The sequence below is a fragment of the Aythya fuligula genome, chromosome 19 (genome assembly GCF_009819795.1).
Source record: "Aythya fuligula isolate bAytFul2 chromosome 19, bAytFul2.pri, whole genome shotgun sequence".
NCBI classification, from domain to species: domain Eukaryota; kingdom Metazoa; phylum Chordata; class Aves; order Anseriformes; family Anatidae; genus Aythya; species Aythya fuligula.
Window position 1 is genome coordinate 10936476 of NC_045577.1, and position 13667 is coordinate 10950142.

At 62.8% G+C, this 13667-nt stretch overlaps 1 protein-coding gene across 1 annotated transcript; it reads right to left on the minus strand.

Annotated features, from left to right (window-relative positions):
* Positions 1 to 2563: 2563 nt before the first annotated feature.
* Positions 2564 to 2950, minus strand: CYSRT1 (cysteine rich tail 1). The gene has a single exon (XM_032200054.1). The coding sequence runs from the start codon at positions 2948 to 2950 to the stop codon at positions 2564 to 2566; it is 387 nt and encodes a 128-aa protein (XP_032055945.1).
* Positions 2951 to 13667: the final 10717 nt, after the last annotated feature.

Below are 13667 nucleotides of genomic sequence, written 5' to 3' on the forward strand. Positions count from 1 at the left end.
GCTTGGACCAGAGGGACCCAGAGGTGCCTCCAGCCTCAGCCGTGCTGTGATTTTATGAAACCAGGACACATGGGACCAGCAGGCAGGGCTAGATTCGGGTAGGGGAAGCCCTTGCGTGGCATGGGCACACCAAGTAGCATTGCTGCCTGAAACCTGCTTGGCTCCACCTGCCCTGCAGAAACAGGTGAATCTGGACATAGGGGAAGGCGTAGCTGCAATCAGCAACAACAAGAGGGTGGGAAAAGTGTTTTTCTGTTCCCAGGGCTTGGCTACAACCCTGGGACCTGCAGGAACCTTTGGTACAGCAGGGCAGGGAGAGGCACCATAAGGAGAGTGCAAAGGTCCGGTCCCGATGAGCCAGCACTGTGCATCACCACCGACACCCCACCCGCAGGAGACAGCAGCCACCCCGCACCGCCCTGCACACAGCCCAGCACCCGGCGCACATGGGCAGTGCCCGTGGGACCCTGCACGAGCATCACCCAGAGCCCAGCGTGTCCCTTCTGGGGTCTGCCCCCCCTGTGCCCTCCCTGTCCCCCTGCTCCCAGCCTTGCCGCTGCCTCCGGTTTAATCATTGCCCGGGGGCTGGCAAGGAGCGCTGTTTGCTGCCTTCCCAAGGTTATGCAGAGCGAAGGGCGGTGGTGACACCGGGTGCTGCCGGCGGGTGCTGTGCCCTGCCCAGCACATCTCCACGTCACACCCACGGGCACCAGTTTCAGCCAGGGCCATGTGCCACCGCCTTGCTACCACGTCCCTGCCCAGCCCGTGCTGAGGGTGGGCTCTGAAATGAGGAAGGGCTGGCATCTGGGACAAGGAGCCCACAAAAGCAAACACGGGGTGAATCAGCTTGTCTCTGTGTCAGCACTGACAGCGCTCCAGGCAGGGCAGACAAGAGAGCTCCTTGTGCAGCACAGGCTGCGTTGGGGCTGCGTCCCTGCCAGCGTCCCCCTGCCAGAGGCAACCCCCCCTCCCCACCAGCCGCCAGCACGGGACCTGGGCCAGGTGGAGGAGCCGAACTCCTGCACCTCTGCCAAGCCTCTGCCTCCCTGGCCCAGAAGATCTCAGGGGCTGTGGGAACCCCAAGGGGTGGTGGAAACCCCAAGGGGTGGGTGGGCTCCTGGTGCTGGTGGGTTCCCAGTGCTGGTGGGATCCCCAGGGGTCACAGGCAGTCCGGGCAGTGCCACAAAGCCCCCACAGCACCCACCTGCCCCATCCCGGAGCCCACCCCTTCCCCAGCACCCCGCAAAGCCAGGCGCTCTCCTTCCAAAGGACGGGAGGGACAGCATCCAGCTTGGCAGGGTCAGGCCAAGCCCCAGCCCCCGTCCCCAGGCTGGCAGCACCGTGCCATACTGGCAATGCCTGGGTGAGGAGATGCTGGAGGGGGCTGGCAGCAGCAAGATGGGGAGCTCGAGGCACCTGCTGCTGCTGCAGTCAGCAGTGGAGGAGTTAAGCCCGGTATTGGGGAAGAGAACGCCTCGTGCCCCCCCCCCACAGCACAATACAATGCACAGCCCTGCTGAAGAAGCAAGAAGTAACTCAGGAATCCCGGAAAACCCGGGCCAGAGGGAAGAGGCATACCTTGGCAGGGCAGGAGAGGGCAGTAACTTTATTTGTGGCACGCTGAAGTCATCGGATCACACCCGCGCTCTTTCCAAGCCCCTGCAGATGAGGCCATTCCTGCAGCCGCCGCGGTTGCTTACGCAGCTGTCACTTGGCAGCACGACGGCCGGGGAACGCCAGCACAACGGCCGGCTTGTTCCAGCCCCGCCGCGCCAGTCCCAGCCCAAAACCGAGTCCAGAGCCACCCCAGATTGCTGCAAAGAGGCCAGCGGGCTCCACGCTCGCTTTTCTCACTGCCAGGGGGTTGCAGAAGGCCGAGGATGGGGATCCGCAGTGGGCGCTTCAATGGCACGGGTGGGCCTGCACACCCTGACCGCGAGGAAGGCACGGGACTGGAGGGGGTCCTGGCATCCTGACAGCAGGCCCCTGAACGCCACACCATCAGGTGCTGCCCTGGAGTTCTGTCTGGCACCCTGCCACACTTTGTCCTTCCTGTCTCCTTCCCTCCGTCTGGTGGGCAACGTGGTGAAGAGGAGCAGCCACGCACCCAGAGCTTGGCGCAGGGCGTGCAGCAGCCCCATGACACTGCATGGGGGCACTGCTCGAGGAGGGGAGGGGTCCCCGTCCCAGCCGGGGACATGTCCCTGACCCTTCTCCATGGGTTTTCCAGCAAGGGTGGACTAGCCAGCTCAGTGTGGAGGCTCGCAGACTGCTCCAGTCCCAATGTAGGCACTCCTCGGTGGCATCTGTGTTGGCACACATCATCCCCAGGGTCCCTGGGCCTCCATGGAGTGGGGGGGACCCATCCTTCTCCCCCACACCCCACTCTGGGCTCCAAGGAGCCAGCAGGTGCCCATCACCAGTGTAGCTGGCGGCAGAGCTCATGGGTGAAAACCAGAGGTGAGTCCAACCGGTGCCACCTCCCAGCTGCCAGAGCAGGTGATGGGGCAGCTCCCTGGGGTGCCTGGGCTGGGTGCCCCCCCAGTACGTCCCACACGTCCCCTTAGGAGATGACACAGCAACACTTTCTGCAGCAGGGGCAGAACTTGCGGCAGCAGTTCCCCCCACCAGACTCGTGGCCTTTGGGTGGTTTGTCCAGGGTGACAGTGTAGAAGGAGTCAGGTGAATCCCCATTGGGCATCTTCATGCTAGCATAGGGGTTGTAGGGCCGGGACCACGACTTCCGCGTGGAAATGGTCTGGTTGTCACAGCTGCTGGCATGGTCTGCCTGCTCCTCTGCGCTGTACACAGGCACGACGGCGGGGTTGGCAATCACGGTGGGCGAAGCAGGCTCTTCCTTCAGGTAATGAGTGATGAAACTCTGCTGGAACTGGGACCGCGGGATGTTCACACTGGCATAGGGGTTCTCCAGGGTGACACCGCGATCCATGTCCCCGTCCCTGCTGGCTGGCAGTGCTCTCCCCACCTCCTGTGAGAGACAGAGATGAAGCTAAGGCATGGGGGGACAATGGGGTGGCCTCACTAGTTTGGGACCAGGGTGCTGAGCTGTGCTCACCCCTCCCTGGCAGCCCCAACAAGCGACCCGTATGTGTGGCCCTGCAAGCAGGGGCAGCAGAGACAGGCAGGGGCCAGGGGCAGGCAGGGTGCTGGGGCTGTGGGTAGTGCAGGAGCTTCTGGGGGGAGCAAGCCTGGGACGAAGGGGGGCACTGGAGGGAGGGGAGCGGGGGAAGGACAAGAGGCAGGGGGGAGAGCGAGGGAAACGGACGGGGGGGGGGGGAAGCGAGAACCGGGGCGGGGGGACTGGGACAGGGGACGGGGGGGGGGGGGGGCACCGCGGGGCGCGAGGACGGGGAGGGGGCGGCGGGGCAGGGGCAGGGGCTGCGGGGGGCTCCCGGCACTCACCGAGCCGCGCGGCTCCGGCCGGCTGCGGGGCGGCTCTGCCCCGGCTGCTCTTCCTCCTGCGGCGGCGGGGCTCGGCTCGGCTCGGCTCGGCACGGCCCGCCCCGGCCCGCCCCGCCCGGCCCCGGGCAGGGACAGGGACAGGGGCAGGGGCAGTGCCGGGGGGGCACCGCACTCCCTGTGCCCTGCGGGGGGCACCGGGCGCTGGGCACCGGGCACTGCTTGGGCAGCGGGCAGGGGACACGGCGCACCTGCACCCCCCGGCACCCACGGCCCACCCCCCGCCAGGCTCCCGCTGCCCCCAAGCCCTCCCCCAGACACCCAAGTCCCTGCAGCCCAGGGGTCCCGCAGCCCCTGCCTGGCTGCGTCCCGCCTGCCCAGCGCAGACCCAGCCCCTGACACCCCGATGCCAGATCCCCAGCGGGATCCCCCCCCCTGCCTGGACCCCCGGCATCGATAGCAGCACAAACCAGGGGGGCTGGACCAGAGCCCCCAGCCTGGGCCTGTGTGTCAGCTGGGGACACCGCAGCTCTGCAGTGTGATGTTGGCTGTTGTGGGAGCCCGGACCAAGAGGGAAGATGCGGATTTGGGGCATCCTCCACCTGAGAGCAGGCAGGGGAGCCCCGGTGCGAGCCCCAGCCCCAGCCCTGCTCTAGGGTGAGACTTTTCAGAAGACGCCAACTGAAAACCCAGCCCAGAAGCTAAGCGCCGTTGCCTTGGGGCCCTGATCCTGCCGTATCCTCACTGCCACAAAGCCGGTGTCCCTGTCCCCCTGGACACCCGCTGTGCCCTCTGAGGGGCTGCAGGCAGGGCAGCGCTGCCCCCAGACCCCGGGGCTCCTTGTGTCCCAGCAGCAGCACCAGCGTGGGGACATGTCACGGGGATGTGGCACCACCACAGCTCCCCTGCTGTGCCCGGCACACCGTGTCCCTGCTGCCAGGTGCTTGTGGCAGGGGGGGTCCGCGGGGCACCCTGCCTGTCCCCAGGCGAGGGGCGCAGGTCCCGGCCCGCAGCCGGGTGGTGGCCGAGCACCCGTGGGGTGGGACGGGGACACCGGGGGTCCCCAGCTCCGTGTCCCTGCTGCGTGATGTTGCTGTGGCCACCGTGGGGACCCGCGCCCTTCCTGCCACCCAAACGGCCCGTGCCGAGCCCCGGCCTCCTCCCAGGGTGCTGGATGGGGCCGTGCCCGTGGGGCTGGGGGACGAGCCCCCCCTCCCCCCCTACTGCTGCTGAACCCTCGGGGACACGAACTACGTTTCCCACAGCACTTTGCAAGGGGAGCCGCCCCCTCCCGCGGCTCCGCGGGACCACACTGCGCTTCCCAGCCGGCTCCGCCGGGGAGAGCCGCCCAGGAGAGCCCCGCAGCGAGGGGCTGGGGTCGCCCGGCCCGGCCCGAGCCGCTGGTCCCGGGTGAGTGTGGGCGCGGGGCCGGCGGGGGGAGACGGTGCCGACAGTGGCAGCGCGGTCCCCAGGGGTGCGGGGTCTGGGATCAGCTTCGGCAGAGCCTCCCCCGGCCGGCTCCGTGCCTCAGTTTCCCCAAGCCCGAGCACCGGGAGGAGCGCGCCCCGCGCACCCGGCCCTCGGGCCCCGGGGGGGGGGGAATCGCACTCCCGTGGCAGGAGGGCAAGAGCTGCCGGACCCCCCCACGGCCCCTCCGACCCCGGCCGCCAGTCCCGGCTTGAGCTGTGTCCCCAGAGAAAAACGACTGGATTTTGATTTTTATTTTTTTTCACATAGAAGGAGGCTTTAAAAATAAAATATAATAAGAAGAAAAAGGCAGCGCCCCGGGAAGAAAAGCCCGGCCCGACCCGCGTGTCGCTGCCCGCCCGGGCGGTGTCGCTGCGGCTCCTCCGCAGTGGCGGGGCCCGGCCCACGCGCGGCCGCGCTCACGGGTGGGCTCCGCTGCCGGCACCCGCTGCCCGGGCCCCTCCGTCCTTCCTCGCCCAGAGGGTCTCAAAAGCGCAGCTCCTGCTGCAGGCGCCTCGGAGGTTAGGGGGCAGGGTTCCGGGGAGGTTTTGTGGTGGGTTTGGACGCCGCCACCCCGCTGTGCCGCCGTGGCCCCCACGGCACCCGGGGGGACCCAGCCCCACACATCTCGCTGTGTGCAGCCTCCGGCACCTGCTGTAGCATCATCTCTGGAAGCCCCTTCCTGCCCTGGCTGCTGCTCTCCTCCTCCAGAACTTTGCCTTTCCAGCCTCCATTTACTGACGGCCAGTTTGATCTTGTGCCAATGGTGTCTTCATTAACTGCAGGCCAAGCTGGAAGGGTCCCCAGCAAGACGAGGGCTTCAGGCTTCTGCAGAAAGTGGGGGGCGAGGCTGGGGCATGCTGGCCCCAGGAGGGACTAATATCCCCCAGTTCATCCCCACTGCTGTTGGCCCCAGGAAGCTGAGCCCCCTTGGCTGCATAGAGAGGAGCAGGGGCTGCGTCCTCAGCCCCGGGAGCTTTCCCAGAACATCCCCATGCTTTGCCCTGGTCACACCACCTCCAAAATCCTTGCGCGCTCTTGTGCACAGACATGTCCACAATGGTAGTATAGCTCCAGGATGGGTTGGTTGGGATTTGGGTTAATCTGAGTCCTGTTGCAGGGAAAAGGAACAGGAGCAGCTACAACATCTGTGGACCCTACAGGATCCATACTAGACCAAGGTGGCCACCAAGGCAACTCTCTTCTGCTTGTGAGTACTTGGTCTGCTGCCTAAAGCCAAAGCATCCCAGAGCTTGATGGATTCAGGGTCACAGCAGCATCCCCCCTTGCTCCCCAAAGCTTTCCAGCCCCATGCCATCTTCAGGAGCTTCAGCCCCCTTCTGCCACATCTCAAGCACTGCGGCTGGGGAGCCCTGGCACAGCCTCAGCACAGGGCTGGAGGCACCAAGGAGGGCTGGGCTGGGCAGGGTGTGTGCAGACCCAGTGCTCCAGGTTGATGCGTTTTATGAGAGATACTTGGGTGTGAAAAACTCCCTCAAAGGGACGTGGGGATGAACAGAAAGGCTCCCCACGGTGCCCCTTCTGTGGTGGAAGACCATGGGCCACTGTAGGGCGCAGACGTCCTCAGTGGTGAAGCATCTGCTGTGCCAGTTTCTCCTTGTTTTCAGCACAGGGAAGATTACAAAGGCATGGGGTTTGTCCCTGCCGTGATAACACAGCCTGGTGCTGCACTGGTGTTTGCCTGTGGGATGTTTGTGCTTCACTGCGAGGTCAGATAGGGACTGGAGGGGACGGTTCTTCCTCCCCTGTGCTCTTCTGACTCGTGCCATTTCAGGCTGCTGTCCCCAGCTCTTAAATATTAAACCTGTCCTCGTGGCGTTGGGACCGAGGTGTACCTTGTGATAAGACATGGAGCACTCTGTGCTGCCTTTGCCCCTCTCTGGGGCTCTGTTCAGGGTGCAGGGTGAAGGCAGGGGCTTAGACCATTTCCAAGCAACCTGAGGATTTTACTCCTCAACACCTCCCTTATTTACCCCATTTCTGTATCCACGTCATGGGGCTGTGCTCCCCCATGAGGTTGCTGCTACCTGGAAGCAGCAGGGCTGAAGTCCTGAGCCATCCCAGGGCTTGCTCATCCTCTCAGAGGCTTTTTGTCCCATCTCTGCCCCAGGGACTTCACCCTGTCCCGGTGGGTCTGGGGTATCCATAGGAGGAGTTACAGCTGCTCTTGCTTTCTTCTGGCAGATGCTGGGGACCTGGCAGAGGAGGAGGTAGAGGCTGCGGTGCACCGGGGGACCACATGGACATACGGCTGGGGACAGAGCAAGGTGACAGTGACAACCCCTTGCCACCGTGGGACCTCAGGGGCCGCAAAGAGAGCTCTTATCCCTAAAGCATTCCCATGGCAGAGAGCCCTATAAATGCCAAGGCACAGGAGGGGCTTTGTGCCCCACACCAGCTCAGACACTGCGGACCCCCACGGGTCAGTGCCCCAGCTGGACCCTCCTCTGGCACCGGAGAAATCGGGCACCTCGGGAACGGGGGTTTATGTGCAACGGGGTGGGGACAGGGGATACACGTGGGAGAGGGAGGTTGGCATCACAGGCAGTCATCAGCACTTGCTAAGGTTAAATTGACGGGACCACTTGCCCTGGGTGCTCGTGCTGTGCCCTGGGACCTCCTCCCGTCCCCATCCATCACTGGGAGCATCATGGCATTGCTCACACCTGTGCTCAGGGCCGGCGGGGTGGACAGGACAGACAGCCCTGCACCAGGCAGGCATGCTGCCCCCACTGCATCCTGATGGCAGGAGGGGGCTCGGGGCTCACCTGTCCCCTGGCAGGGGACGACGGGCACTGGCCCCAGGAGAACTGCACTGACCCTGGTGGAAGCAAACCAGTCCTTCAGCCACAGTGTATTCCCTGGGAGGGCACTACAGGGGGGTGAAAGCCTGAATCTGTTCTGTGTAGCTTTCAACTGCAACATTCCCTTCTCCTGTTCCCAAAATTGGTCCATCCTGCAGCAGCCACAGGCCGTGGCACAGTCCTTCAGCATTTGTCCGGCCAGCGCTGGGCATAGGGCAGACACAAAGCCGGGTGAGCCGCCACTGGCCCTGGAGCTGCAGCCATGTCTGGAGTCTGGTGTTCAAATATTTAATTTGTTCACAGGATACAACTCTGAACTGAGCTAGGAGAGCCATGTCTGGGTTCCTTGGTGGCAGATAAGCCAGACTGAGGTTGTGGCTGGGCTGGCAGCCGGTGGTTGCTTAGGAACTGCACTTGCAGCAAGCAAATGAGTGAGGCAAAATAACACCTAGCTGTTTGTCACTTCAAAGCAGCGTTGTTTCCCACAGTTGTCTGTGGGGAAAAGAATTTCAGCAGAAAAATGCAACTGGAAGTTAGGAACTACCCAAGACGTGGCCTGTTCGGGGTGAGGTGATGGGGAGAGAAGTCCCATAACGGTGTCACAGCACTCACAAAGATGCACCAGCTCCGTGCATGCTTTCTCCAGTATGCAAGGATACAGCAAGCAGTTTGAGGGGAGAAAAAGCCACAGCTAGCAGAGCCAAAGTACAAAAACTTGGGGCTGCACAAAATGAGGAAGCTCAAGTGCAACCCAAACAAGAAGGCAGAGCCGTGGAAGGGGGCCATGCACCGTGTTCCCAGCAGGGTCCTGATGTCCCCATCATGGGCAGCCAACAACTGGTCTGGAGCCTGCAGGTGCTGCAAGGACAGAAGTGTTCCCGGCCATGGGACATGCAGGGCATGGCTCCACCGACAGCCACCCACCGCCTGCAAGCCCCGGTGGGTGCAGCATGGGGTCTGGCTCCGCACGCCGCCTTTTATGCCACCGTTCTGCCCATGTCACAAAGTGCTGGTCTCAGCATCTCCCGCAGTTCCAGCCCCAAAAAGGTTTCAGTGGCCATGGCAGAGCACCCGCAGTGCCCAGTCCTGTGTTACCAACTGTGAGCCTGACAGGATTTTTTGACTGATAGCAGCGATCTCAGAGGATGCCTCAACTTGAGCCTCAAGGACCTTCACACAAGATTTATTTTGTTAGCCCCGGAAGGTCCCACCGCAGGGACAGACATTTCTGACCCAAGGCTCTCCAAGACCCAATGCAACACCAACAGCCATACCTGTCGAGTGTTTCCCTCCTGCTCCCGGGGCCATGCAGTGCCACGGCACGGACACAGCAGGGTGACTGAGCTCCTCCCAGCCCACCCATAGCAAAGGATGATAATAAGGGGGCAAAAACACTTTGAAATCGGCAATGTGCTGGGAGACAAGAAGCACACCAAGGAGTTCCCTTGCAAATGGTGACTTCTTGCCACTGATTGGTGGACTGGAGACTTTTTGGAAGCTAAAGAAAGATTGAGGGTGGCCCAGGGGGTGGGAGTGGGGTGCACTGGGGGGGTGGCATCTGCAAAGGGGCTGGTGCTGGTGGGGGTCAGTGGGGTGTCCAGTGAGCCAGGAGGTGCTGGGGAGGGGACTGGTGGTGCAGTAGGGAGACACAGAGAGCACAAACCAGTACACAGGGACAGAGCTGCCAGGGAAATGGGATGTGGGGGCTCATGGTGGCTGCAGGGGCTCTTGGTATGTCTAAAGAAGAGCCCTCAGATGCACTTGTGTCTCCTCAAGGATGGGGCAAGCATCACCCACAAGCATAAGCCACACCACCAGGCTGCAAAGCCCCAGCACAACTGCGGCCCCTCACACCTATCAGCAACACCAGCGTCCTGGTGGAAAAGAGCAGCAAGGTGCAAAATCCAGATCCCCTGACACAAGGCCCAGTGTCCCTACAGCCATGCCACATAGCTCAGGTGCCATTTGCGTGTGTGCAGCTGCAGCCCCGAGTTGCTTTGCTCCATGTGTGATTCCCATGGCAATCCGTGAGTTTTCTCACAAACCGGGCTTGCCCTGCAGCAGCAGCACATCCCCAGAAAGGGCTGACAGCTCCCCAGAGCACACAGGATCCCTCAGCAGCTCTATCCTGCTGATGTGACATCTGAGCCACCCCACCAGCCTGGGAGTGGGGGACAGGGACACTGGGGCATGCAAAATGTGCCGTGCAGATGTATGTCCAGGGTACTGTGCTCTGTGCCTGTACAGCAGGGGCCGGTGCTGGGCACTCCCGCAGCTCCCCAGCTGTAGCCGTGTGCCTGCAAGAGGCAGCCACGGCCTTGCAGCGGTGTCCCTGGGACTGCAAGTGTGCAAATTCACAGCTCCTGGTGCACTCGGTGTCCTGCAGGCTGTGTGTTGTGTGCACAGGGATGCTCATGCCGTGGCTGCACAGCCCAAAGCTTGTGTAGATTAAGCCCTGCTCTGCCCTGCCAGGGGATGCTTGTGCTCCTCGAGGATGATGATTCAGACAATCCTCTGGCACAGCTGCAGTCGGCGTCACAGGGGTCAGCTGTGCCTGGGTGGCTGCCGGGGTGTCCCCGAGCTCATGCCGGCCGCAGGGACCAGGCAAGGAGCCGGCTCCCTTATCGCCCTCCTGCACTCGCCCGCCGCCGCTCTCCCCCATGGCTCCTGGCCCAGCTCATGCAGGGTCTTGGCAGCAATGGGAGGGAAGCTCACATTGTGGCTGCCCACTGCGGCCGGGCTGCAGGAGAAAGCAAGGATTTCCTGGCCTGGAGCAAGTCCTTCCCGTCCCCTCCCTGCTGCAGGGGCTGCGGACGGGCTGCTCCTGCTGGGCTCTGCGCAGGGAACCAGTGGCTGCCCCTGCACGGAGGCAGCAGGGATGGAGCTGGGATTTTGCTGACACTACCCTCCAGTGCCAAAATCGTGTCCCACCAGCTCTATTCTACCACATGCACAAAATCTCTGCTCCAATAGGAGATCCTGGGGTTGGGGTTGGTGTGGGGTGGCCTCACAGCATTGCACAGGGTAAAAAGCTTAGGAAACAAAAAGCTTGGGCAAAAGTTAGGAAGGGTGATTCTGGCGGCAACCTCAGCACGGTGCAGGCTGGATTTGGGTCCCCTGGTCTGTGGCTACTGCTCCCTGCTCAGAGCCAGGAGCAGCCCAGTATGTCTTCCAAGGCTGAACATTCACTCACGCACAGAGACACAGAAAATGGCCCTACAAGCCCCAGCTGGGGACACCTGGCTCAGCAGCTCACATGCACAGCCACCAGCTTCCCTCCTCAAATTTCATTTCTCCTCCCAGGTGAGAAAGCGCTTCCTGTGGACAGGGGGCCAGGCTGGGATGCTGCAAGCTGCTAGCACCCACACTGCTGCAGGTCCCCTGCACAACCCACTTTCGGTTTCGCTGCAAGTAGCCATGCGTGGTGATGCTGTGGCAGCCTGCTTCTGCCATGCCACAGCCACAGGGAGATGTCAGAGGTTTGCTGCACCTGGAGATGTTTTTTAGGTTGTTTTCCTGTTATTTTTCCATGATTGGGAATCACAAGGCCTTGGCAGGAGGGGAAGGGGTGTCACCTGTTGTCCTGACCTAGGGCACCCCCAGCATTTTGCCATTGTCCCACTAGTCCCCAGCCTACGGACAGCTCGAGGACATCACCATCCTGTCCCCAGCAAAGGTTCAGGCTGAAGCAGAGACACGGTCCCCATGGGAAGCAGCGGACCCTGCGCAGCACCCAGCTCCCAGCCAAACCCTTGGCTCCGGCTCCCTCCCCGCGGAGGTCTGTTTTCTGTCCTGCCGTCTGCTTGTCCTCCCCCAGCTCAAACAGTCCCCGTTTGTTTGGCTTTTGCTGCCGGCTGGAGCCAGGGCCGCGTGCCGGGGCTGCCCGTGCACAAGGGCCCCTTGTTCACCGCCGCTCGCTGGCCTTCCTCCCTCCTCACTCGCCTCTCGCCTGCTTTAGCAATTATCCCAATTAGCGGTGCCCCCTCCCTGCTGCCTGGCTCCAGCATGGCCCTCGTCCCTCCTGCTCTGTGTTGGTGGCAGCCGCCCTGCTGTGCACACAGGGCCACTGGCCATGGGGATGTGGGCACCTGGGAGATGGCTGCCTGCCCCCAGGCTGGTAAGCAGGGGGATTTTGCAAAATTCAGGCACCTAGAGGCCTGTGGAGGACACCAGGACTTCCTGCAGGCTCTGGATGGAGCACGAGCATGGTTGTGCTCAGCCCTGCAGCCGCCAGCCCTGCAGCATCGGCACCTCCACGTCACCTTCGTGGTGGTTTCCCATCCTGCCCCAACCTCAGGGTGACACCACGGGGCCGCGGAGCGTGGGTTCAGCCCGGTGGCTTCCTGCACACTGTGACCCGCACGGCACTGCTGACACCTTCCTCCCACAGCCAGTGGCTTCACAAGAGCCTAGGGCAGGTGCTGGAAGTTTCCACTCGCCAACACAGGCTGGGGCCGTGGCTTCCTGCAGCAGTTCCCAGCAGGGCCCTGTGCTGGGACCACCTTCCCCTACAGAGCCCCAGGGAGCCATGCAGAAGCACCCCCAGCAATGCACATCCCCTGTGCATCAGGGCAGGCAAAAAACCCACACCCCGTCCCTGTGACACAGTCCTGAGCCACAAGGGGAGCAGACCAGCACCAGCCGTGGCCACGACAGTGAGGTGGCAGTGTGGGCAAGCTCCTGCCAAAAGGACTGTGCCGTGGTCATGCCAGGACATGGCTTCTTGGTGGGGGCAGCAGGCGGGGCGAGCGATGCAGTGCCTGCCAGGATGGCTGCGAGCACCCCATCTCGTGCTGACAGCAGCCCCGGGCACCCAGGGTTTGAGCTTTGCAGCTCGAGCCAGCCTGTCCGCTCCCATTTACATCTGCTGTGTTTGCAAGCTCCGGGTTCACGCAGCCTGGCAGCACCGCGCTGCTGCAGAGCCTCCTCCGCAGCTCTGCCAGCCCCAGTGCTACGTGTGTGCGTCAGGGTCCTCCCATGACCCCGTCACACGTCTGCAGAGCCTGTTCTGCCCTAGGAGGATGGCAATCATCCTTGAGCATGCACCCAGAGCAGCACCTTCTTCCCCAGCCATAGGACCATGACTGCTCCAGAGCACCCTGCAGGCTGTGTGGGTGCCTGGTGCTCAGCAGCACTTACAGCCCTACCACCCACAGCTGCCCCCAAAATCCACGCATGCGCCTGGCAGACAGGGATGTGGCTCATGGTGGTGTGGGTCTGTGGATATCCCTGTTCTGATCCCAGGGCGAGCGCTTTGGTGGCTCCCCCGGCACTCTGGGCATCCCTGTCCACTTCCAGGTCGGATCACCAGCTTTCTGGTCTTCACATCCCCATGACACTAGCCATGGGGCTGGCTCTGGTGGGATGGCTTGCTCCCCACAGCCTGCATGGAGCACTGGCCTGTGGCTCCTCAAGGTCCCCAGGGCCCCTATCCACCAGGGCAGGGGAAGAGAGTGGCTGCAGGGGGTTGGGCAGGGAGATGCTTGTGCCTCTTACCCCTGCCTCCGAGCCTTGTGAGCACTCTTGAAGCCCAGGACAAGCAGGCTCTTCTGGCTGGGCCCTGCCCATTCTTCCTGGTCCCATGCAGGAGCTGCCCATCCTCCTGCAGCATCCCAGTACAACTCCTGACACCATATATTTTGGCCAGATCCTTGGAGAATGGAATAAACTGGAGAGAGGAAAGAGGTGGTAGAAACTCTAAGGCCGTATGGTGCCCACCAGCCCTGGAGCCCCCTCCTGTGAAGTCAGGCTCTCATCCAAAGCGATGCTGGGGAATTCCTGGAGGCTCCAGCCCTACACCTCCGACTCCCCCAGGCACCAACCCCTCCCCAGCTCTGTGAGCCGCCACGCTTCCTCCAGCCAGCCCTGTGCTGCAGCTCTCGCCAATGCACGCTCACTCGGCTCGGCTCAGCTCAGCCCTGCTCAAACCACAGTAAAGGTGCAGGCACCCCGGGG